General features: G+C 41.6%; 1 protein-coding gene across 1 annotated transcript; it reads right to left on the bottom strand.

Annotated features, from left to right (window-relative positions):
* Positions 1 to 326: 326 nt before the first annotated feature.
* LOC115596259 (opsin-5-like) lies at positions 327 to 6,936 on the bottom strand. The gene is made up of 6 exons (XM_030441149.1): positions 6,707 to 6,936; positions 5,154 to 5,359; positions 3,026 to 3,125; positions 1,338 to 1,442; positions 1,035 to 1,258; positions 327 to 866 (listed from the first exon to the last, which is right to left on the bottom strand). The coding sequence occupies exons 1-6, from the start codon at positions 6,843 to 6,845 to the stop codon at positions 396 to 398; spliced, it is 1,245 nt and encodes a 414-aa protein (XP_030297009.1). The 5' UTR covers positions 6,846 to 6,936; the 3' UTR covers positions 327 to 395.
* Between the last annotated feature and the right edge of the window lie 16,072 nt (positions 6,937 to 23,008).

Here is a 23,008-nt window from a genome sequence, read left to right as displayed (position 1 = left end):
ATATCTATATAAGATATACTTGGAATGATGACCTTTAAAGGTGCACTGTGTAGTTTTTTTTTATATAAATAGAATTCTAATATAAAATGTTTATATGTACAGTATTTGTAAGGTAAGATAAACACATACATATTTATTTTCATAACTGAATAAACAGAGACACTTTTTGTTTTAATCAGTTTATTCAGTCATTTTTCTCTCAGATTTAAATGTCTTCCCCAAAACTACATATAGCACCTTTAAGCATATCATAAATATTCACAATGCCTTACAACAATATTCACATATCATAGAGCATATTTTGTTTAAAAAAAAATAAAGACTGGAAATGAACAGGTTTCAAATCCCATCTAAGATTCAGAAAATAATTTATTAACATTTTCCTCAACTGTTCGTCAGAGCCTGTCACACCAGTACTCTGATGTTTCGATGTGGGAGGGCAGGTTAATGTGGAACACCTCCTGCGTGTCAAGTGGAGGAGTCTGAGGAGGGCTGTTGACCCCTGAGTCACTGTCAGGATGGGCTTGGTTCAGCTCTCCTGCAGCGTATTTCGCCACCAGCTTCTGCTCAGGAAGTGACGCAGGTGGGGGCGTGGCCTCCGCTTTGGGTTTGATGTTTTTAAAATGCTGCAGACGCACCACTTCCCTGCGCTCCCGGGCGCACGGCAGCAGCACAGACGCGTCCTTGCGAAACTTGGAGCTCATGCCGAAGTAGATGAGCGGGTTGTAGAAGCTGGCAGACTTGGCAAAGAGGCGGGTGATGATGCTGGTTGTGCTTGGCACGTGAAAGCCCCAGGCTGACCACATAGATACCACTGCATATGGCGACCAGGCCAAGATGAAAGCCGTGCAGATCACAATGGAAATCTAGAGAGGAACATGAGGTAACAATTGTCAGGAGTGGAATAACGTGAGAGGAGGTTTATTACAGAGCGTGTACTTTTAAGTAGAGCTTTATAGAGTCTCATTTTACGTCTCAAATCAAGTCTTTTCCAATAAAAACCTCAGAAACAACCATTTTTTCTTTTTGCCTACCCTCGTCACATCTCTCTCCACCTTCCTCTGACGGATGGTGAGGAAGCCATCAGCTGACATGGCGTTAGTGTTTTTCACTGTGTTGATGATGGAGACGTAGGCAGAGAGCATGATCATCACAGGGATGAAAAAGCAGAAGATGAGGATAGATATGATGTAGGACTTGTGGATGGTGGAGTAATTGGCTTTGGACCAGTCCACCTCACAGGTGCCATAACCTCGATCTGAAGAACATAAGACACAGAGTTTAGATCAAGGCTTTTAAGATACACTTTCATGTCGGGTTAGTGTCTGAGAGCAGACCTGTGTAGCTGCCCCAGCCCAGCAGCGGAGCGCCGGACCAAAACGTCGCCCCGGTCCAAATGCAGATGAGTGATATGGCAATGGTGTTCATGCTGATACAGTAGGCTGCAAAACACAGAAAAATGTAACATGAATAAAACAGAATATTCCCAAGTTATGGAACAGATTGTTCGCAGTGTGAAAAGGCTAAATGTTATGACTTTGGCACACACAGGACAGAAAAAGTGAGAGGCTTGTAAAGATGTAGCATTCTTGACTTGTTATGAATGTGACATTTATTGAACAATGAGGTCTTTTCTTATATCGACAGCCTTTGCAAACATCTGCAGCTGAAAGGAACCTCTGTTGACAAAGTACACATAGCTTTGTACCCAGGGGAAGAAAGAAAATCAATCAGGATGCCCTACTTTATGAGAAGTGCTCACATATCTTAAGTCAATATACCATACGATAAGTGCAGCCGATGTTGTGAGAGAGGACCGGCAGTGCACAGTGCAACTGTTGCTATCGGTTACTCAGCTTGTTAGGTTGCATCACCTTATATTGTTGGTGTGAATCCTGCACGTTTTGTTAACACTGTTAACATGAGCTTTACAGTAAATTCTGACAGTAAACTACTGTAATATGCTTTTGTAATGCATGATGGGTAATTATTTGGGAGATTACACTAAGCTGCAGTGAATTTAAATCCAAGCGGCATTCTAAAGCAACCATAAAACAAGTTTAAAAACATTGTACATTACTAGAAAATACTGTAATAAGGGTACAGCGTCATACAGTTATTTATAAATAAAATGTATTTTACAACAAGCTACACATGATAACATGCCAAGAGGCTAACAACTTGCAAACAGGCTTATATGCTAATAACAGGGTAACAGGCCTACAAGTAGTTAAACAAGTTACACATGTAACAGGTAGACAGTTAATGGACTTAAATGCTGACAGGCTTACATGCTAACAAACAATATGGTCGGGCTTCCAAAAAACATGCTACATTGCTGTAATATCACTATAAACATATGTCGAATTTGAATATTTACAATAACCAGATGTTTATAACAGTAAGATAATGTGATATTACATCAAGATTCTGTGTAATTGTGTCCGGTTTACTGCAGAAACACAATATATTGCTGTGATTTTTGTTTTACCAGCCTCAATCGAATTAATTTGGACATAAACTCATGCTGCATGTTGCTGATTTTGTAATTCAGATCGGCATCTGTTGCCATTCGCAGGAGTTGCAGCTGTAGCTCAGGAACATGATACAGTTGACAACATCCCACATGTACCACCGATGTTCAAAGTTAAACCACCAATGTAAAAAAATGCACAGGTTTATATTGCTTGAATTTTATGATCAACCACAAACACAGTTAAAAGTCTTGCCTCATGCTGACAACAGAGGCTCGGCCTAATTTCCGTATAATTAAGACATTCTTCAGCATCAGTCACACTCGAAAATAGAAAATGTCACCTCAAATAAACTTAATGACATGTTGGCGTGATGTAACTGAGATTGTTTGAGAAAAGTGGTGGTAATTTCCATAGCTGAAGTTGGTAATAAGGTTTCATTAGCACTGAAAAAACCCCACTTTTCTGTCAGATAAGAACTGCTGGAATGCGAGGCAGGCAGAGGTTCTGTATTCTTTCAGTTCTCTCAGCTCAGGGGGGTTAAATCTGACCTTTGTTTGGGTGGCATCCCTTGATGTATCTGGTGACACTGATCACGGTCAAGGTGTTGATGCTTGCAAGGCCAAAGAGTAAAGTGAAGAAACCGTCTACCTGGAAGAAAACAAGAGAGAGGGATCAGAGAGGGTTGATCATGACATCACATCTTTAAAATGCCTTTGAGTCGTCATTGGAGCCTCAGGGTGTAGATCTATTGCCAGCCTAATTGTTCGAGACCTTTGTCTGCTGAGTTTGTTTTGCTTTAAACTTTATCAGATAGAGACGCTGCATCTGAAGAGCTCTTCCTGCCTCTTTTGCCAGTGTGCTCCAAGGCAGTTCTTCTGATGTGGGCCACAGGCTCTTTAACTTGCAGGATCAGCACTGGGAAATTAAAACGGAAACGGTTAATTAAAGCTGTTGATAGATTTAACTTAATTTTCACGAAAATCTGGTGGAGAAAATGTTCTGTGACTGCCAAATGAATTAAACTGGGAAGCTTTTTAGCATTCAGTCTATTGTTTGGGCAGATGATCTTTTAATCACCGCTCTTGTTAAAGGGAATTATGCTGCTGTGTTTCAGTCTGGCTCCGACTGCGCAACACCCGGCTCCCTGCTGGGCGACATCCAGGTGACATGGATCAGTTAAGTTCTCTGCACCGATTATTTGCGTGATCTTCCTTAGTCCTAATCCTATTACTGTCAGTCATCACGTTTTCTTTCACCCTCATATTCAGCAGGTTACTGGACAGTAAGTCTAGACCAGGATGATTTTAATTCATCACTGGCCCACTCTACATTTTCCGCACCTAACCACCATAACCAGGTGTAGGAATACAATGGCATCTTGAAATTGACAGCTCATCAGTGTTTCACCTCTGCCTCTGTCTGCATCCAAATAAAAGATGTTTTGAATTTTGGATCATAAATGAGCATTTAGATTCATTAACACACTGCTTTGCCATGCTTTCTCTGCATGCATTCCCATTTGCAACATCAAAGGTCTCCATAAGGCTCCATAATATTAAATTATTTCCTGTTTCATAAGGTGCATAACACAGAGATCTGGCCCAGCTCGCAACTGTTCATGTCCCATCATGTTCCATGCAGTAATCTGCTAATGCTTCTCACATGCCTGTCTCCTTCACCCTCCTGTTTCCTCCCCTCCTCTATTTCTGTCACTTCTTACTTTTCCCTGATTTACTCCTGACGCTGCCTCTCTGAGCCCACCTGTCTCTGGGGAAGGTGACATGAGAGGGGTGTACTGCTATCCTAATATTTCTCCTTCACCTGGAAACCTGAAATTGGATGTCTGAGAGATGAGGTCATCTCAGTGGCTTGCACTGGAGCCTGAGAGCAGCCGACCTCTAGTTACTGCTCAGATTTTTGGGGTTTACGCTTGTGAAACTGAAAGTGTTCTGGTTACACCAGCTTGTTTTCGTTCACTCACTGCAGCACGGATATCACGATTTCCACCACAGCTAGCCTTGAGCAAGAAAAACACTCTGGAAGAATTCCAAGCTCAAGTATGACAACTATTTCATTTCAAGCTAAGGCTGTGGGGGGAGAAAAACATAGAAATTAACAGTTCATCTCAGAAATTACACGCAGCAACTCATCTTTTAATTGAATGTAAATTACTTGTCAATATTTAGCAACATAAAAGTGTGCTGTGTGTGGTTAAATAATGCAACAACTGTCCTCCCGGCAGCTCTTATTTGTTTCCGGTCTGGTTGTTGACAGGTGCCACGCTGCTGGGCCTCCACAGTGGTAATCTTATTACAGATTTAACCTCCAGCCCACATGGCTACTAGCATAATCCCTTGCACGTACACACACGCTCACACGCATCATACTTTACTGTAGGACTTCCACAGATTCCTTTAATGTACTTCATTAATTGGGATTGGCAAAGAGAACAGATGCATAGATGTTTTTTGTTTTTTTTTTAAACTGCACAGTCATCACATTTAGGTCGTTTTAAACATGCCTGGCATTCAAGTTCTTGTTAATGTAGCAAATTGTTATACAACTAAGATCTGGTGGGGAATTTGACAGGATATAAACAGTAGTATTAATATGAAAAACAAATGACTCCTTTAAATGTTACGCTTACATCACATATTGTCTTCTTGTGGCTTTTACCTGGCATGTCCAGATCCATGTGATCAAATACCCATCATCCTTGAAGATATTAAATATTTCTAGGATCCCTCTGGAGTAGCCGAATACGGAGATGCTGGCATCAGAGATGGCAAGATTTAAAGTGAGGATATCTGTTGCCTGAAGCGAGGCCCGCTGTCTGTACAGGACAAACATCACTAAACTGTTTCCAAACCAGGACAGCCATCCTGCAAAAAGAAAAACATACAGTTTAGTCAGTGAATATCCTGTAAACCACATATTGCTTTGGTATAGTATAGTTTAGTGTAGTGTATGGGAAGACGTGTATAGGAAGAATATAACAGTTATTCAGTTGAATGTGGCAAAGTAAAACACATGACTTTAAATTTTAGTAGAAAATAGTCGTAGTGTTGCATATCATAGCATAGTAAAGGAACAGTGCAGTAGCCTATAGTATTGTACAGCATAGCATAGTGTAATCTAGTGTAGTATAGCATAGCATAGCATAGCATGTAGCATAAAGTGTGGTCTCATACAGTATAGTATAGTATAATGTAGTTTACAGTAACATTGTATAGCAGAGTGTCACATATTATAGAAAAGTATAGTATAGTACTCTACAGCATAGGATGGTATAGTATAGTGTTAAATAGTATAGCATAGCATAGCACAGAATAGCAATGCATGGTATCGTATGTGTTGAATAGTATAGTATAGTATAGTATAGTATAGTATTTAGTAGTAATAAAGTATAGAGTAGACTGTAATAGAGTAGGTACAGTACATAACAGTAGCACAATAGAGTGGAGCATAGTAGAGTTCAGTGTAATAGAACACAGTAGAGTAGTGTGGCAGAGCAGAGAGTGTGTAGAGTAGTTGTGATCGAAAGTAGAGCAGAGCAAAGTGTTATAATGTGTTGCATCACACTGTTCCTAATTCCTGACCTCTATGAGTGTGTTGGCTGCTAAAACTACTAAGTAAAACTTAATTACAGCAGAACAGAGACTAGCAGGCAGAATAGGGGGAGTGTTGAGATATGTTAGTAGTCAAAGTTTCCCTTTCTTTTTAATCGCTCTCTGTGTTACACAAAAGGTCCTTCGACTACATCAGATGACATGGACCAACAGACAAAGGGTCCACCGCTGACACAGACAGTCTGTGTCAGTGGTGGACTGGCCTTTGGAAACAAGAGCAACAACAGTAGTTGACACTTTAGCAATGTGTGACTTTTTCAAGCTAGTGTTCAGCCAAAGGCATTTCAAGGACAAAACATGTTTTTTACTTTTTGCACTAGTGAGTAATGGAAGTCAGAATAAGTTTGAAACTATTAAGAAATATTGAAAACATTTTGTTGGTAGTTCATATGTGCCATCTCACAGACAACAATCAGGGGTGTTTGTCTGTACAATGAACAATAGTTTGAGTTGAGAGGACTTTGAGTGTTCTCTGTAAAATACGCTCCTAATATGAAGATGCTCTACTACAGTATTTCTACCCAACAGCATACAAAATATACAAAATCAAACGTTACACTGCAAATTATATTATATCGGAGGATATGATGGCTGACTTACCCAGCACTAACAGGTAGACTCCAATAATGGTCTCTCCTTGTTCAGACAGAGGCGGGTCTGTATGCAGAGTACTGAGGTTATTGTTCCTCCATGGTATATTCACTACCTTCATAGGAAAGGCCTTTAGTGTTATTTCCATGGCCTAAGTTTCTAATCCACGGCATTGAATCCTGGCTGTCCTCTACAGTAGCTCTGCTCTCTTCTGCGTTCAGTAGACACTGCTGTGATACACCAGTAGGGATGACTAGGATGAGTTGATGTTAAATCCAGCTTAGATGCAGTCACTAATACCTCACCACTCACTTGTCTAAACGATTTCACCTGTAATCCTATTTATTTCTTAACAACTAAGCAGATAGAGATTTTGGGTTCAAATCCTAGCCAACAGGGAAATGTCTAGTCAGCTATAGTCCACTAATGTAAATCATTTTGGAGGGATTTCATTTAGCTTTAACTAATTAGCCTGATAGTCCTAAAACATATCTCACACAGGCACCTCAGCAGAGTCAGACCTACACCAACACTGAGCTATATATCAAATTACAACCAGCCTCCTCTGCTATCGCTGTTGTTTGTCTGTCATTTTCTTTCCCCGCTTGTGGTTTTCCAAGAATATTTTATGTGAATGCAATACTGTTTAGCAGCCAACGAGAAAGTTGGATGTTGAACCGTTCCACCAAGACATCAACACAGCAAATTAATTAAAGTTATAGCCTACAGTATTCAATTTGCAGCCAAACCCATTTGTAACATTCTGAGAATCTTGAAGTCAAGCGAAAACATTAACAAATCATTCATCAGTTCTTTGTGTCATGTGAAATGTCCAATTTTGCTTTAGCTTAGCTCATCTTATTTGCAGCTAATTAAGTGTTGAAAGGCATACTTGGGTTACTTAAATTATTTGAATAGATGCTATGAAAAGAGAGATAGTAGGCCACTGAAGCTACAACAAGCAACAGTTCGCTTCTAGCTTAGCACAAAGACTCACAAAGAGGGGAGAACAGCTAGCCTAGCTTTGTCCGAAGGTAAAAAGTATTAGCTTACCAGAAACTGCTGCATCTGTGTTATGACTCGACACTTTTACACGGAACAAAGAAGTAACAGAGTGATGCAGGAAAGAGTCCTACAACCCAGAAATAATTTTGCTTTTTTGCACTTCCTGTTCTGTCCTCTTGTCTGTCTTTTTGACAGTTTAAGAGATTTTTATCTTTTGTTCTACGATATAGATACACCAGTAACTACCCAACACCTACATTAAGTTTTTACGTATCGCAAATAAGGTGGTCGCCAACAAGTGGCTACATGAGACTACAGACATGTCATGCAAACTCAGTGTAGTTTGTTTTTATCCTAATGTTAGTTTTTTACTTCTTTTATCATTAACTCCTGTTTGCCACAAAGCTTATAGTTGGCAACAGTTCTAAAACACAATTTCAGAAGTCCTGTAGGCTTTTTGTCGAGGGAACCAGAACGATGTTAACTTCCAGGTTATCCTACAAAAATCTGTCATCCCTGCAGCTCTCTACAAGTGAACATTTCGGGCACTGGTAGGAAGATTTTGTGTTTTTGTTTAAAAAAAGCCAGGCTAGCTGTTTCCACTCTTCGTGCTAAGCTAAGCTTATTGGCTGCTGGCTGTAACTTCATATTTAATGCACGAACAAGATTTGCTGCATTATCAATCTTCTCATCTAACTCATTGAAACAAAGCCCATAAAGTTATTCTGCAAAATGTCTCTCCCAAACCTCAGTAATACTTTTTCGTTCAAGTACAGGCCCCACAGAACAACATGGGGAAACATCTTGTCGCTTTCGATTGTCTAAATATGGAGGCATTGTGTAACAGTGACACTTGTTGATGAACCAGATGTACTGTATAGGGTCTGGCAACGATCTACGTCATCCTTACCATTCAAAAACATCCCCTTGTACTTTCTGCACCCAGGACTATGAACCCTCCCCTCCTCTCCAGAGACATGTTCCAGTTTCCACTAATCGATTCCATTTACAAAAGGTTATGACTTTAGTCCTGCCATTGTGACTATACTTCGCTTAATGTAAAGCACATTTATCAAAATGTACACTGAGGCCAGGAGTATAAAATCAAGTATAATTCAGTTTGTATGTGTTCGCTGACAAATTGACTGAGCTCTGATGTCATTGTGAGAATATTTGGCACTGTGCGAGTGTGTGGAACCCTCCCACATGATTTACAGTATTACAGTCTGAGACAAGCAGTTTATGAGAGGAGACTTTTGGGGTTTCGCTAACACATGCTGGTCCAATTTTATCGATTGAAATCCTTTTGTTCAGTGTAAACTTACAACTGCGCCACATCTCCCCTCCTCCACCCTTCTCCTCTTCACAGTGAGCGTCTCTGTGGCAAACATCTACCGAAGGGGTAACCTGAACCGCCCCCCCTCGGTCTGTGTTTATGTCACAGTGTGCACCTTGTTTCCCTCCTCTGGCTGCCACAGAGCAGCTCTGCTGGCCCTCAGGATGTGGAGGGAAAGGCTGCTGCTGCTGCTGCCAGATGCCTCGGCGCTTCCGAGTCCTCCTCATCAAACCCTTTCTTTGAGCCACTGAAAGCCGGTCCGGAGAGAGTGACGGAGCTGAGGCGAAAGTGAACCTCTGACCCCAACTGTCACCCGTCCAGCAGCAAACACTGAATCCAGTCATCGCTCGTTCCTGCCTTCACCCAGAGACACCACACGACACAGCATCAGCCCTGCAGTGATCCCTGTGTATGCAACTCAGAGAGGGACATGGAGGTTCTTCTGACGCCTGGTGTCTCCAATACTCAAGAGGTACAATATGTAAGAATTGAAAACATTCAACAATAAACCATGCTTGAAATGAAATAACAGTTTGAATCTAATCTTAATGGCAAAGATGACCATGTATTCTGTTGTGAAGATATCTACTGAAGTTAGCATGCTAACCAGCTAGCCCAAGGCCAGATAACCTCTTTCAGCAGTCAAAAGGTCCTGTGCTAGCCGTGTAAACACCAACTCTCTGGCTAGCTGCATGGCTAACTGAGCTAACAAGCTAACAGTAGATAAAGTCTTTAACAGAATACAGCTCAAAGCAGATCTTCAGATCAGAAGCTTCTCTGGTGATATGCCTACCCTATTTCTCTGGAGTTCAACAGATGGCCAGTTCTTACATGTTACATCTATAAGGTGCTTATCTCTCTTGCACGACAATTATTATTATTTCTAATGGAAAGTCTTCCCAACCCACAGTATTTAGAAATGACATCGTCTTACAGTGAAAGTGCCGAGGATCAGACTGTCTGACAGCAAGCGTGCAGCGCTGGTCGTGCCTTCACAGTGAAGAACAGCTGCTACTGAGATTACACTGCTGCTAAGCTAACAGGTCAAAGGCCAGAGAAGAACCTGTATTCAGCAGGTGCTAAAGACAACAGGAAGTGAGCGACGGTCGACAGGAGACGTGAGACAAGTGTGTGAGCAATGAGTTCATAGCCGTCCAGATCTTAACGCACCTTTACACACTTCTACACTGCTAACGTGGGCGCAAAGCAGAGTGACAAACACTGCAACACTGTACAATACTCAGGTGTTAGCACATTACAGGAAGACATCAAGATTAGCTCAACTCTCGCCCGTATGCTTTGGCATGTGTGTGAAGCTTGGCGATCACAGTGCAGCCACAGTAGGCCACTGTATCATTAGGGCTTATGATGATTACTCTCCCCTCTCTCTGTGTAGAGCGAAGCCCGGGATGTGAGGTTAAAAGCTCACAATTTTCCAAATGGAAAATCACAGACACAGATACTATTATGAAGGTGTGTTTTAAAGGCTATGAGCTGTCTGAGGGCAACAAAGCCTCTCTTCACAGAGGACATACACCAGGTCAAGAGACCAATACAGGATCGGCTTAAAAAGGTCTACACACTTTCTCTCTCCCTGTCACTAAACGAGAGACACAGGGACTGCTTGTATGAAGGCTCCACACAGTATGGAGGTAAATGGCTTGCCTGTCATTTTTTGGGTCAATCCGTGCATGATATTGGGAGGGTATGTCCCTCACAGCAGTACATTTTATAAATAAACGTCCTTTAGCTCACGGCTATTTAAGGAAACATGATTTTGACATGGCCTGCAGTTGTCAAAAGGGAATCTGTGACAAAGTTTTCCCAAAGAGGTTCATCAAAATCTGGCCTTCTTTTATTTGTTGCCTCTATAATGGCTGGTGGACTTAATAGATCAGATTACTTGATGTAAAAAACGTTTTTAAACAAATAAAAAATAAGATCTTTTTGCTTCTTTTTAGAGAACATTGTTTTGAAACTGCTGATGGTTGCAACCACACAGCATGCGCTGTAGCTCAGCTTCCAAGGCACGCAAGACGACTTATTTAAAGCAACATCCAGCTGGCGTACAGGTGAAGATGGCATAGGTCCAGTAACAAAACCCTATAAACCACTTCTGCCTGCCCACAGCATGTTCACACCTCCTTCTCAAAGGAATTGAATCTCTTAGGAGTAATATTAGTCCATAGAAGTGGGCCCATTTGTCAATATTTCACCAAAAGGACAACTTTTCATGATACATACCACACATGAAGATGCTCAAAAAACTCTACTGGAAGGTTTATATCTCTTTGAGTTACTGGGTCCACTGGTATGATTTGGATGAGTTATCAATATTAGACTTTATATGTGAGCAAAGACCGAGACAGTGTGATAACCCCTCTCCAGAGATTCATGGTATATGAATGAGATTTGTGAAATGCTCCTCGTAAGTCAAAGGTTTCCTAAATTCCTCAGTGAAGCTCACAGCTAATGCAGTGATTTTACCACAGGTACAAAGACCGGACTGTTTTTCCTCTTCCTACTGAACCAAAACAGTTTTCTGCACGGAGGAGGCAAGCCTCCGGCAGCAGTAGAGGTTACTACTTAAAATATAATTACTTAAAAACTTTAAAAAAGTGCATGGTGGTACAGAGCTCTGTTCAACTTCATTACAGGAAATAAATACTTTGTATTATTGGTCTTATCTGCAACTATTAAACTATATATGCTATATGCAGGAGAAAGGGGCAGCACTTTTCGGAAACATACTTTTTGCATAATACCCCATAATGAACCCCATAGGTAAAGAATAGATGAATGGTTCAGTATGCATTTTTAAAGCAAGTGAACAAAGGCTCTGTGTTGAGCCTAATGAGCAATGTGGATTGGTTTTGTGGCTCAAGATCTTGGCCCCGAACCACATGCAAACATTTATTTGGGCACCGGGTCCAGTTTGCAATTTCTCCTCCAGAGTCTGTTTGTTCAAGCAGGTAACTTATGTAAGTAGGTCTCATTCAGGGTTGAATACGCGCCATTCCCGAAGGGGTCTGCACATCAGTTTTCGACAGGAGGACATATTTTGCCACAGTGTGGATGCGGAAATGTAAAGCCGCAAAAAACCCACTCTGCATCCTGTTTAGGAATGGAGACAATCAGACGCAGAAAACATGAATCACTTCCAAGCGAGAATGAATGCTGAGTTAAGACACAATATTAGCCTGACTGGACACAGGGCCTTTGGGACAGTAACGGGCATTGGCCAATTGATCGTTTTCATGTGTAATGTACAATAGTGGACGACAACCGATTCAGCATTTGCGATGCATGACAAAAAAATTAGTATGTATGACGGATTCCACAGTGTGTTCAAAGTGTTGACCAATTGGTCCACAGAGTCCTCAGCATTTGAGTACATCAAGAGTTAAAAAGTTACAATATAAGATAAGATGGGAGTATGAACCTCGTATGTTTGTAAGTTCAGTGTTAGAGGAGTCACTGCCATAAAGTGTCAGGTATTTCAGTTTTTCTTCAGTTATGTGAGGGAAATTTTGAGCACCAATGTATTTCAGACACTTAATGAGTGAAAACATTTCATTGAATTTGTTGGGGTCATAGCTGAGGTAAACCTGGGTGTTGTCTGCATAAAAATGTCCCACTTGGCACAGTGGGGAGTAGAGTACGGTAAGCTCTTTGCATCAGCCTCCTTGGTCTGGATGAAAGGTTTGTGCCCTGACCCTAGACCCTGGATACTCTCCTCTGGCCTTCCGGGGATTTAGGAGATTAGTGACCTAGCTCTTCTGCAGAACTACAGCTGCAGAAACCTGACAAACTGACAATGTATCACGCTACTGATCTCTAAGGATATCTTGAGGAAAGCCCACCTGTCCCCCAGCCCGCTGTGTTGTAGCAATTTGGTGCCTCTGTCGATGGTGGAAAGACACAAACAAGCTTGAAACTGTCAGTCAGGATCAAAGTCACATCAGACAAGCGTTTCAAATCTCCCTAAAAAACTGTGACCCCGTTAACACCATAGATTTTCTCAGTTGTCCTGAAGCCCCATCAGGGTCTTTGAGCTGACCCGTGTGTGACAGGAGGTTATAGGGTCGCACCATTATCCTCTCCCTGTGCAAAAACTTGTCATCTCTAAAGATGACACTCTTGCTACAACTGATGACCCATAACACATGCCTGTTTGAGACCAATTAAGAAGAAACAAAATTACTTTTAAACTGACCTGCTGACTGCTGGGTGTATGTGGCCCCTTCGAGGCCTCTTTAAAGCCTTTGGTTATCAATTACTAAACTTCACAGAACATGAATCACCGATGCTCATGCTATCATAAAGTCTACAGTTCGATGAGAGGTTAAGCTACAGCCTGTTGCCACTAGCGTAGCATGTATATAAGATTGGAAACAGGGAAACACCAAGCCTGGCTACTTCCAAAGACAAGCAGGCAACCAATGGAGATGCCAGGAAGTGACTGCCTGAGCCAAGAAGCCTCATGTTTAACTAGAGCATGTAGTTTTCAAACTGTACACTACGTGTGAAGCAGTGAATCTAGGAGGTATACTGGCATGTAGACTTTTAAAAAAATCTTCTGACAAAGCCAGGCTTACTGGCTAACTAGCTTCAGATTTACCGTAGAGACATTAGAATGGTATTGATCTTCTCAAGGAGCTCTTGGCAAAAAATGAAAAGGTGCATGAATAAGTGATTCAGAGGCTAGTCTTTTTAAGTGTTCCGTCTACCTGACTGCAGATCAAAACATGCAAAGCATGAGGCCACTGTGTCGCATCATGGAATAAACAACACATTTGAATTTCTGTTTATTGATCACACACAGATCCACTGATCCCTGCAGAGAAAATGGAATATTGCAGTGACAGACTTACAAAGACGAAGCAGTGACGACTATGTATAAATGATCACAACCAGAGGACACACTGAGTCCTATTAAAATTCTAAAAGATCTATAATTCACATCATGTACACTGGATACGAAAAGAAATTAAAATGTTTAGATGTGAGGAATGGATGAAACTAAACACTGTGAGGTATAATCACTGAAGTTCAAACAGAATGTACAAAAAAATGTGTTCAAACATGCACATATTTTTTGTGAGCTGCTGTGTAAACTATTATATTAAATGAACTTGAGAAGGTTTAACCTTCCAGATCCTGGTCTCGCTTGAAAGGAAGCGCTCTCCTGACCACCTGGACAACATAGCAGACAGTTTGTGTAGTGACTCACTTAAGCGTTCAACGCCCAGCTGAGGAACACCTGGCAAGGTCTGGGCTTCTACTTAAAATACCAGCCACATGGTATTGTATGTTAACGGCGTCTGCTTCTGATAGAACAGATGAGCCAACAGATTGTATAGATGCTGCTTCTCATCTCCACAGTCTCCAATTACAATCTGTCAGACTATTTTTCATTGCAGTCTGTTTTTCGGAACCCAGTTAAAATCCACCCGCCTCATTAATCAGTAAACCAACACCACATGACAATGTGGACAGTGAGGCAGGATACAGTAAAGTCACTCTTCCGTTGAGTGGCATATGTCCCATAAATGATTCCACCATCGGCCCAGTTGTTAATCAGGTGACGGTTAATCTCTTCCTCACACACAGCATGACACAGTTAAAGAAGCATGTCAACAGCTAGAGCCTGGGTGCTGAATATCCTCATTATTATTATAGAACAAAGCCACAACATGACACATTTCACTCTCCTGTCAGGCTTATTAATGCTTTTACAAAATGTTTAAATAAACCTCTTAACAAGCTTTGTGGCATGCCAGGCTCGAATGGCTCTGCAGTACGATGCCAGCAAACAGAAGTACCACTGGGCACATGTGTTGATGTTGATTCACACTTTAATTACACAGTGATTTACACAGGATGCTGCGATGTTGCCCATTAAACTTTATAAGCCTTGATGCTGTGCGACTCTATGATATATCAAAATCACCATCTAAACATTTAATAATTACTGCGGTCATTTACAAGCTCTGGTTTTTCTTCCTGCTCCACGAGGATGTCAAAATCACATTAAAGTAGCATCCAGATGCAGCTTTTCCTGTGACTCAGCCCCTCATACATTTATCCTCATTAATTATGATGTACAGGCAAAGTTTGCAGTACATTTTGTTTTTCTGTCTCCTCTAAGGTTTTTTTTCTTCTCAGGGAAACATTGTGAAAGATGATGTGATTTGCAAAATAACATCTCAGAGTGACCCCGCTCACCGCCCCCTTCCCCCAGCAGACACCTCATGGTCTGCAGATAAGGAGACCACTGTTTTACGGGTCATGTGACAGAGGTCAAGGTCTGCTCCTTGACCAAGTTCTTCTAGACAACAAGTTCAGTTCCGAGGCCAAGCATTAAGCACATGGCAGCCATCCCTGGTCATACAAACAACAGGAGTCTTCTTTTTACAAACCAATGTTGCCAAAAATATAGATGTTCGCATGAAGAAGTTAAGGATTTTGAGGCTGAGGGAATAATCACAATCAGTCAAAGTTACCTCAAAGTACCACAAAGTAAAGATGTACCAAATACCACAAAATGTGTGATGTGTGTGTGCTGCTGTGAGACACTGTGAGATGCTGTAGGACACAGGGAGATGAAAGAGCTCCAGGCCTGTTCCCGGGCGTCTGGCCAAGACAGTCGGCTTTGAAACATCCTTATGAAACTAAACCTCTCTGTAGGCTTATTTCAACAGGATATCTTTGATAGATTCCGATGTCCTGCACAAACCAACACTAATGTGTTATCAAATGCTTAAGAACACAGTACACGATAGATAGGTATGATCTCCAGTGATCAGATTGGAAGTGACTTCTATCACGATGTAAAAAGTTTTGAGTTTATATGGAGACTTTTCTTTTACTCTCTTGTCTGGTTCACATTTGTTTTATTGGACCGAGGTCACATTACAAGTAGTATTTCACACCCATAAATACCCTTTCTTTTGATGTTTTATTCTAATCGCTGAAGGAGGCTCACAGTGTGCATGCCAACATGTTCAGATCTGCAGTGGGACTCTACAAACTGCTCCAGTCCTTCTCAGTTCTATAGCTAATGCCAACACAGGAATTTGTTTTTCTCAATACCTGCCAAAGCAAATCATATCCAAAAGCCCTGTATTTAATTGCTTTAATCTCTGCACATACCTTTACCACTACTTACAAAAGAGTGTTGCAGCTGTGTGTGCTTTTTGATCCTGATTTGAAAGACTTATAAAGACATTAGCAAGCTGCTTAGGATATCGTTTTATAAAGAGGAAGTGTTCTGTCAAATGGCAGTAAATTCAGTCACTTTGTTGAGATTGGTCCACTGCTTCGGTTCTGTCTGTGGTACGTTAACATCTATTGACTGAATAGACTAGTTTGACATTTTGTCATTACTGACTTTGGGTAATCCACTTGCTTTTTCTCTTGCACCATCATGAGGTTGACCTTCTTCGTACATAGTAAAGGCTCAATATTTATGTAACTGTCATTTTAAAGCACATGCTTATGAAACAAAATGTTAGTTTAAGTCCCTTTATGCTACACAATTGTGTTGAGGATGAGTTCAGGGGTCTCACAGCCTGAGGAAAGAAGCTGCCCTGTAGTCTGGTGGTACGGCAGCAGATACTTCTGTACCTTTTTTCAGACACTAGCAGGTTGAACAGACATAGTGGGTTTGTGCGGGTGTTGTCTTTTAGTGTCCTTTGGGCTCCATACTCAAGGTCCCTATAGCATAAAGATGAATGGATTTGGTGATCCTTGGACTTTTAAACTTTGGTTTAGCGTCGTCATCAGGTCAAAATTTGAACTTTTCCAATACTTTGATTCATGAGCAATAACTGCAAAAGTAATGACACATTCCCATCAGCCTCAGCTGTACTTTGTGTTTAGTGCTGACTAGCAAATGCTAGCATATTAACAAACCTGCTAAAGATGCTTGTGTTATCACTGTGAACATCTTACATTTGCATGCTTATATTAACATTTATCTTAGGGCACAACTGTACCAATGCGCCCTCACAGAGCTTCTATGGCACCCCTTGTTCACACATCCCCTACTCCCCGTACAGTGGGCACTCTGTAGTTTTCTCAAAAGTGAGTATTAAATTCAGGTTTAGACACCAGTCACCATTATGTGTCATCAGGGACCACTGTAGAGTCGTGCATTGCATTGTGGAATTACAACTTTTTTTCATCCCATTGCAGAATTCTTTTGGGCATTTTATATCACGGATGCATTTACACACAAAATAATTGGACACTAGAGTACAATGGTGTACAGTTAATTTAGTGCTTTACATTGTAAATAGGGAGCACAATTAGAACACAGCCCATAACTGACCATTGCCACAGTATCAGTTCAGATAGTATTAGTCACCCAATCTTGCCTTTGAGTCTTTTAAGTGGACGTAATTTGACAAAGATGAAAACGATAGATCAGCCATGACACATTAGTACTCATTAGTCATTACAACATTATTACAGACAGTTAGCACTCAGTGCTGATGTGTTGGAAGACATTCATCTTTAAACCTCGTCTTCATTTTTAGCTCAACTACACACTTATAAAGTTTTGTGTCTTCAACAAATGAATATGGGCCAGCGGTGTAAAGGGTGGGGGCCAACCCCCTGCTTCTGGCCCCCTTGCTCGGATAATCTTTAAACTTGGCCTTCATTCTGATCTCAACAACTAACCAGTAACGTTTCATGACTGTATCTTGCATGGTTGTGACAGACAGACATTTAAACACCTGGCAAAATACTCAAAACTGCTTCTCTAGTAGTTCCCGCTGTAAAAGGCGTCTCCAGGACCATATTTTACCATGATTGCACCCACACGGACAAACTCACAGGGTGAAGACATGACCAGCAGACAATGTCACAGCTGGTAATCAAGCAGTCTTTGCACTCTCCTGTGGGAGTTTGCGAAAAGTGCAGCTGAAGTTTACTATCACTGTCAATCAAAGTGACTAAACATATAACTACCCCACTCATAACATGATATATGATCATCATCAGATCACCTTTTTAAATATGATATATTTTTAATCTTGGACTCTGAGGGCAGGGCTTATACTAACCAAGTAAAGAGAGATGGGAATGGATGGGTTGTCTAATTGCTGCATACTGAACCTGACCTAGGTCAGAGGTGGAGCTAAACACTCCTGTCCTCACATGAATGACCCGAGGGGAGGGCAACAAAGAGATAAAAAGGGGCGGACAAGGGGAGTGGGAAAAGCAGAATGATAGACAGACAAAGCATTACGGTGGTGAAAATACTCAGTCCTCACTGCACTTTCACTTTTCATCAAGTGTTTTGGCTGCACATGAGCTGAAGGAATGCACCGCGGGGCAGCCTGCAGCTCACCTTGACAGTGCACCGCTCCCCTCAGCATCATCTGCCCGCCCCTCCCTCCCTGTGTTAAACCCCACGTCTCAACATGTCCACCTCAGTCCAATGCCAACATCTATCCTACGCATCATCTAGGGAGAACATTTGTCCACGTTGTTCTCCTCCACTGAATATGGAGTCTTATTCAGCTTAACTGTGATGTATTGTCAGAGGGCCATCTGGATGCGAGAGAGAAAACAGTACTTTTAAGGGATGTGTTGACAAGCCACACTGACTGATGTCTTGTCCAATACATCTGCACTATTTCCGTGAGGGTTTTTTTATCCTGATCACCTCACAGAGGTTACTGAGATTAATGGCTTTGTGGGTCACGTGCGGACATGACAGAGAGTTCGCTGGACTCCGTCCACCTTGGTCTTTGTGGCTGCAGGCTTCAGTGAAAGCGAAAATACATCAACACAGTTAAGTTGGTTAACTTCAAGGCATGTAGACATGGATAAATTCACAAGTTTTTTTTTAAAACCACATATCCAAATACCCTGTGGCTTATCCCCCACAGTTGACTCGGGTGGCAAATCAATCATCTGTGTAAAAATGCTAAAACATTTTTAAAATTTTGCTTTTCCACAAGCTGTTTTCCTTCAACACCCTGTAAAAAGGTGCTGGCTTCCCAAATTAGATAGTGAGGTTGTCAGACTAGCTATTACTGACCTTACCGCAGACCTATCACTCGGCCCAGAGTGAAAACTTAACAGACATACAGTCAGGTGGCTGCTGTAAACTCTTTCCACGAAAACAAATCAGGGCAGCAAAACTAACATCTCCTCTGTGTTCCTCAAGAGTCAAAAGTCTGTTTAGAACTGAGACTTAATTGTTAGATGCCTTAAAGAGACAGGAGCTAAACCAGAGCGTTTCAGACAGAGGGGGAATACAGTGCTGCAGTACTGGACAGTATGAGGAAACTGATGTTCCTCTGAGCATTAAAGCATTTAAACCTAATCTAGTAACACAAAATAAAATTATGAACCCGAATTTAAACCTGAACATAATTTGTCTCCTTTAACTCAACACAAAGACTGGGAAAACTTAAGTGTAAAAACAACCTGTTGGGGTTTTAAAGGGGGTTAAGTCTCTGCTGGTTGGTAACTTTTAGGCTAAATTGTCCCAGACCAAAACATGTTTTCACACCTTGGTTTTTACGGATTAAACAAATGCGATTTAACGTGTTTATTCGTAAGCATGAGTGGTAGTGGTAAGCCGATTTTGTCACCTTTGGACGGAGCCAGGACACAAGTTTTTCCCTGTTTCTCAACTTTTTACTGTGCAGAGTATCATCAATGTTCTCCTATAATTGTCCCCAAATGTTTGAATACTCCTTTAAACAGCTTTAAAGTGTATCTCTGCAAAACCGGGACATGACCTTAGGCAGACCTGACATAAATAAGGTTATGTTCACATATTAATATATATATATACATAACTATATTCCAACACCCCATTTCTTCCCCCCCTCACACACGCCTCAGTGGGCTTTACAATCTGTACAGTGAACAACATCCTCTGTCCTTAGACCCTCGATTCGAGTGAGGGAAAACTTCACATGTTGATGGAAAAAAAAACCTTTTAACAGGGTAAAAAAAACAATGGAAGAAACCTCAGGAAGAGCCACAGAGGAGGGATCCCTCTCCCAGGACGGACAGACATGCAATAGATGTTGTGTGTACAGAAAAGAGCAACAATTCACAGTTTACAAGTTACATCAACAGAAAGTCTGATACAATTTATGTACAGTGAGTGGATCCAGGAGACGACCGAGCAGGACAAGGCATCACCAAGTGGTGCCCGAGCCAGACGACCTCCTGTCCACCATGCTGACCTGGAAGAGGGCAGGCCACACAAGATAATTAGTAATAGACAGAGAGAGGCATCAAGATTAACAGAAATATAGATTTACACACCATAAATAAACAGCAAGCAAAATATAACTAAATTTGCTAATAAAAGACAGACGTTGCCATTGGATACAAGATTAGACTTGGCTCGTGGCCTCCCCTGGGAGACAAAGATAACACTCCCAGGCTACATGAAGTTATGAATTGGGTGTGCAGGCCAGAGGAACAGTAGCAGCCAGTGCTGGAAGAGTAGACAGACTCAGCCCTGAAGGCTTTCCACTGTGTAAACCTTAACACATCTTTAAACCGAGGGTGCTAAGAAGGCCCAAATCCCAAATTTTGAAGGAAATCCCTCTCCACCAGCTCAAAAATTTGCAATCCGGCTTTTCTTAAAGATATCCGAGCTCAGGGTCACCACTCTCCAACAGCACACAGTCAGTGAGCTGTCTTTCAGCGTGTAACAAACGACTGTATGGCAGAACAAATGACAAATGATGCCAGTTTTATAATAAATACCTCCAAAAAAAGAAATCCCAGCACTATAACAAAACCCTCCCATCCACACACTGTTTTCATAATGGGCCACTTGAAGAAACACGCACAGACTGTTTGCTCAGTCAGTCAGAGGTCCTCGCTGTGTTCACTATTATTCTACTCTCTACAGGGTGGGCTATTTCAGTGGAGGTATCAAATGATCACCTATTCTGTTTTCCCTCGAGTGGATGTCGTGGTCGAAGCATCAATGAGCCACTGTGGAGGTGCGGGTTTCTGACACGCAACCAAAAAGGGAAGCTGTCAATCATCTACGAGGTTTTAAATCGCCTCAGTAATGCTCTGTCTTCTGACAGCTTGAAAATTTAAAGCACGTCGTGCGCACTTGATAGCTGCTCGCAACTGTAATTACAGGTTATTTTAAAGGTAATTACTTGTAAGAACGTTGATATGAGGTGATAATCCTACCACCTGAAGGCATTTATTTTACATTCAGACAGCTGAAACGTGTGGAGATAACCTGACTAAATGGTCCGTCATACAGGACGTTTGTTTCCTGTACAGGATGCCCTCTGTGAAGGGTAAGCAGAGAAATAAGGTGATGACTAAACCCTCACCCCTATCGTGCTCCATTCCTGTCCGGCATCATGAAAGAAGCTCTTCAGTCGTGACAAGTTGGAAAACACACTCCCCCATCCAACATCTCTCCCCCGAGGAAAAGAGAGTAGTCATAGGTGTGGCTACAGCTCTGGGAGTGTTTTTCTCACTCTTTTTATAAAAAAAAACTTTAGCTCATGATAACTCCAAGCAGAGTGGAAATAAAACTCAGGGGACCACCTTAATTAATTGCAGAAAATGTTTGCATTCGCAGTCTGTAAACATCTGCAGGAGCAGATGATGCAGCTGCCGGGGCCACACAAACCACAGGCAACACCACCAGCTGACCATAGGAAGGGCCGTAGGGACCGAGGTGAATTTAAGTCAGATTTCCAGTGCAAGAGTTTGGAGTGCACTGAAATAAAGGCTGACCACAAGCATTTACTGAGACGGAATCAGCCATGCCAAGCTGCTGGTGACTTAAGTCCGAGCTGAGTCTCCAGCCTTATGATTAGACAGTAACTGGATATGAAGACCTGACCGCAGAGCTGCATAATCTAAACTCCACTTATCAACACTGTGACAGTTTCTCTGCAATGACATGTATGTGCACGAACACATGAAGGCTCCTACAAGTGGAACCATCAGACAAACCCCAAACTGCAACCTCAATCCATCCATCCATCCATCACTCAAACTGAATGTCAACACAGCAGAACGCGAACTTTATTTTTCATTAATAGCAATTAACTGCATTCCACACATCTGTGGCTTCAGGCTAAATATCAGCGCAGATGCAGTTGGATTCACAGACGAGAATTGTGCGAAAGGTAAAAACAGAACAGCAGCACCATCTACCTACACATGTGAAGCACACAGAGCAGCTTCAACCAGTGAAACTTCAGTGTCTGTCCCAGATGTAGATTAGAACTATAAAAGTGCGATATGTAAGTATCCGCCTTCCGTCAAATTCATACTCCAATCAAATAGTGGGCAGCACATCACCAGAGTAGCTGTTGACTGCTGCTGCCCTCAGCTAGTTAGCTCATTTATCCATGCAGCTAGTGGTTCAGACTGGGGGCTCAGGAACCAGGGGAGTGTTGGTGTTCACAAGACTAGCACAGGGCATCATAATGTCAAAACTGCTATTTTTGCCCATCCTGTTGATAATTTGAGTAAATATTTGCATGTTTCCATCTAAATGTTTTACATATTGCTCCTTTAAAGGTCCCATTTGTAAGAAGGATGATTTTCGAGTCTCATTCCAAGGAAATACTGGTGCTTTGGGAATGTAGGTTGGGTCTGTTATCCCAAATTGTGTCATGCTTTTAAGATGATTTAAAGGTTCATAATTCGATTTTGTGGAAAAAAACAATACGTTGGTTGCTGAGAGGATGTGATTAATGCACTAGTTTTTCTTCTTTTAATTCTGTCTTTTCTCATTTTGTGAGTCTTTATCATTGCTTATATATTAATCTTTGTGTTTGTGTATGCTTATGTGAAAATCTCTTAATATGACTGATTGTAAAATGAAGTGATGGGACAAATGTATTTTTCAAAAAACAGGGGCAGGGCATTTATCTGTCAAGAATGCTGCAGTTGGTACCCAATGTGAAAGAAAAAAAGAGGAAATCAAAGCTGGA

This window comes from Sparus aurata, chromosome 15 (assembly GCF_900880675.1).
Source record: "Sparus aurata chromosome 15, fSpaAur1.1, whole genome shotgun sequence".
Classification (NCBI taxonomy): Eukaryota; Metazoa; Chordata; class Actinopteri; order Spariformes; family Sparidae; genus Sparus; species Sparus aurata.
The sequence above is the reverse complement of the archived record's forward strand: the minus strand, read 5'-3'. Positions and strand labels throughout refer to the sequence as shown.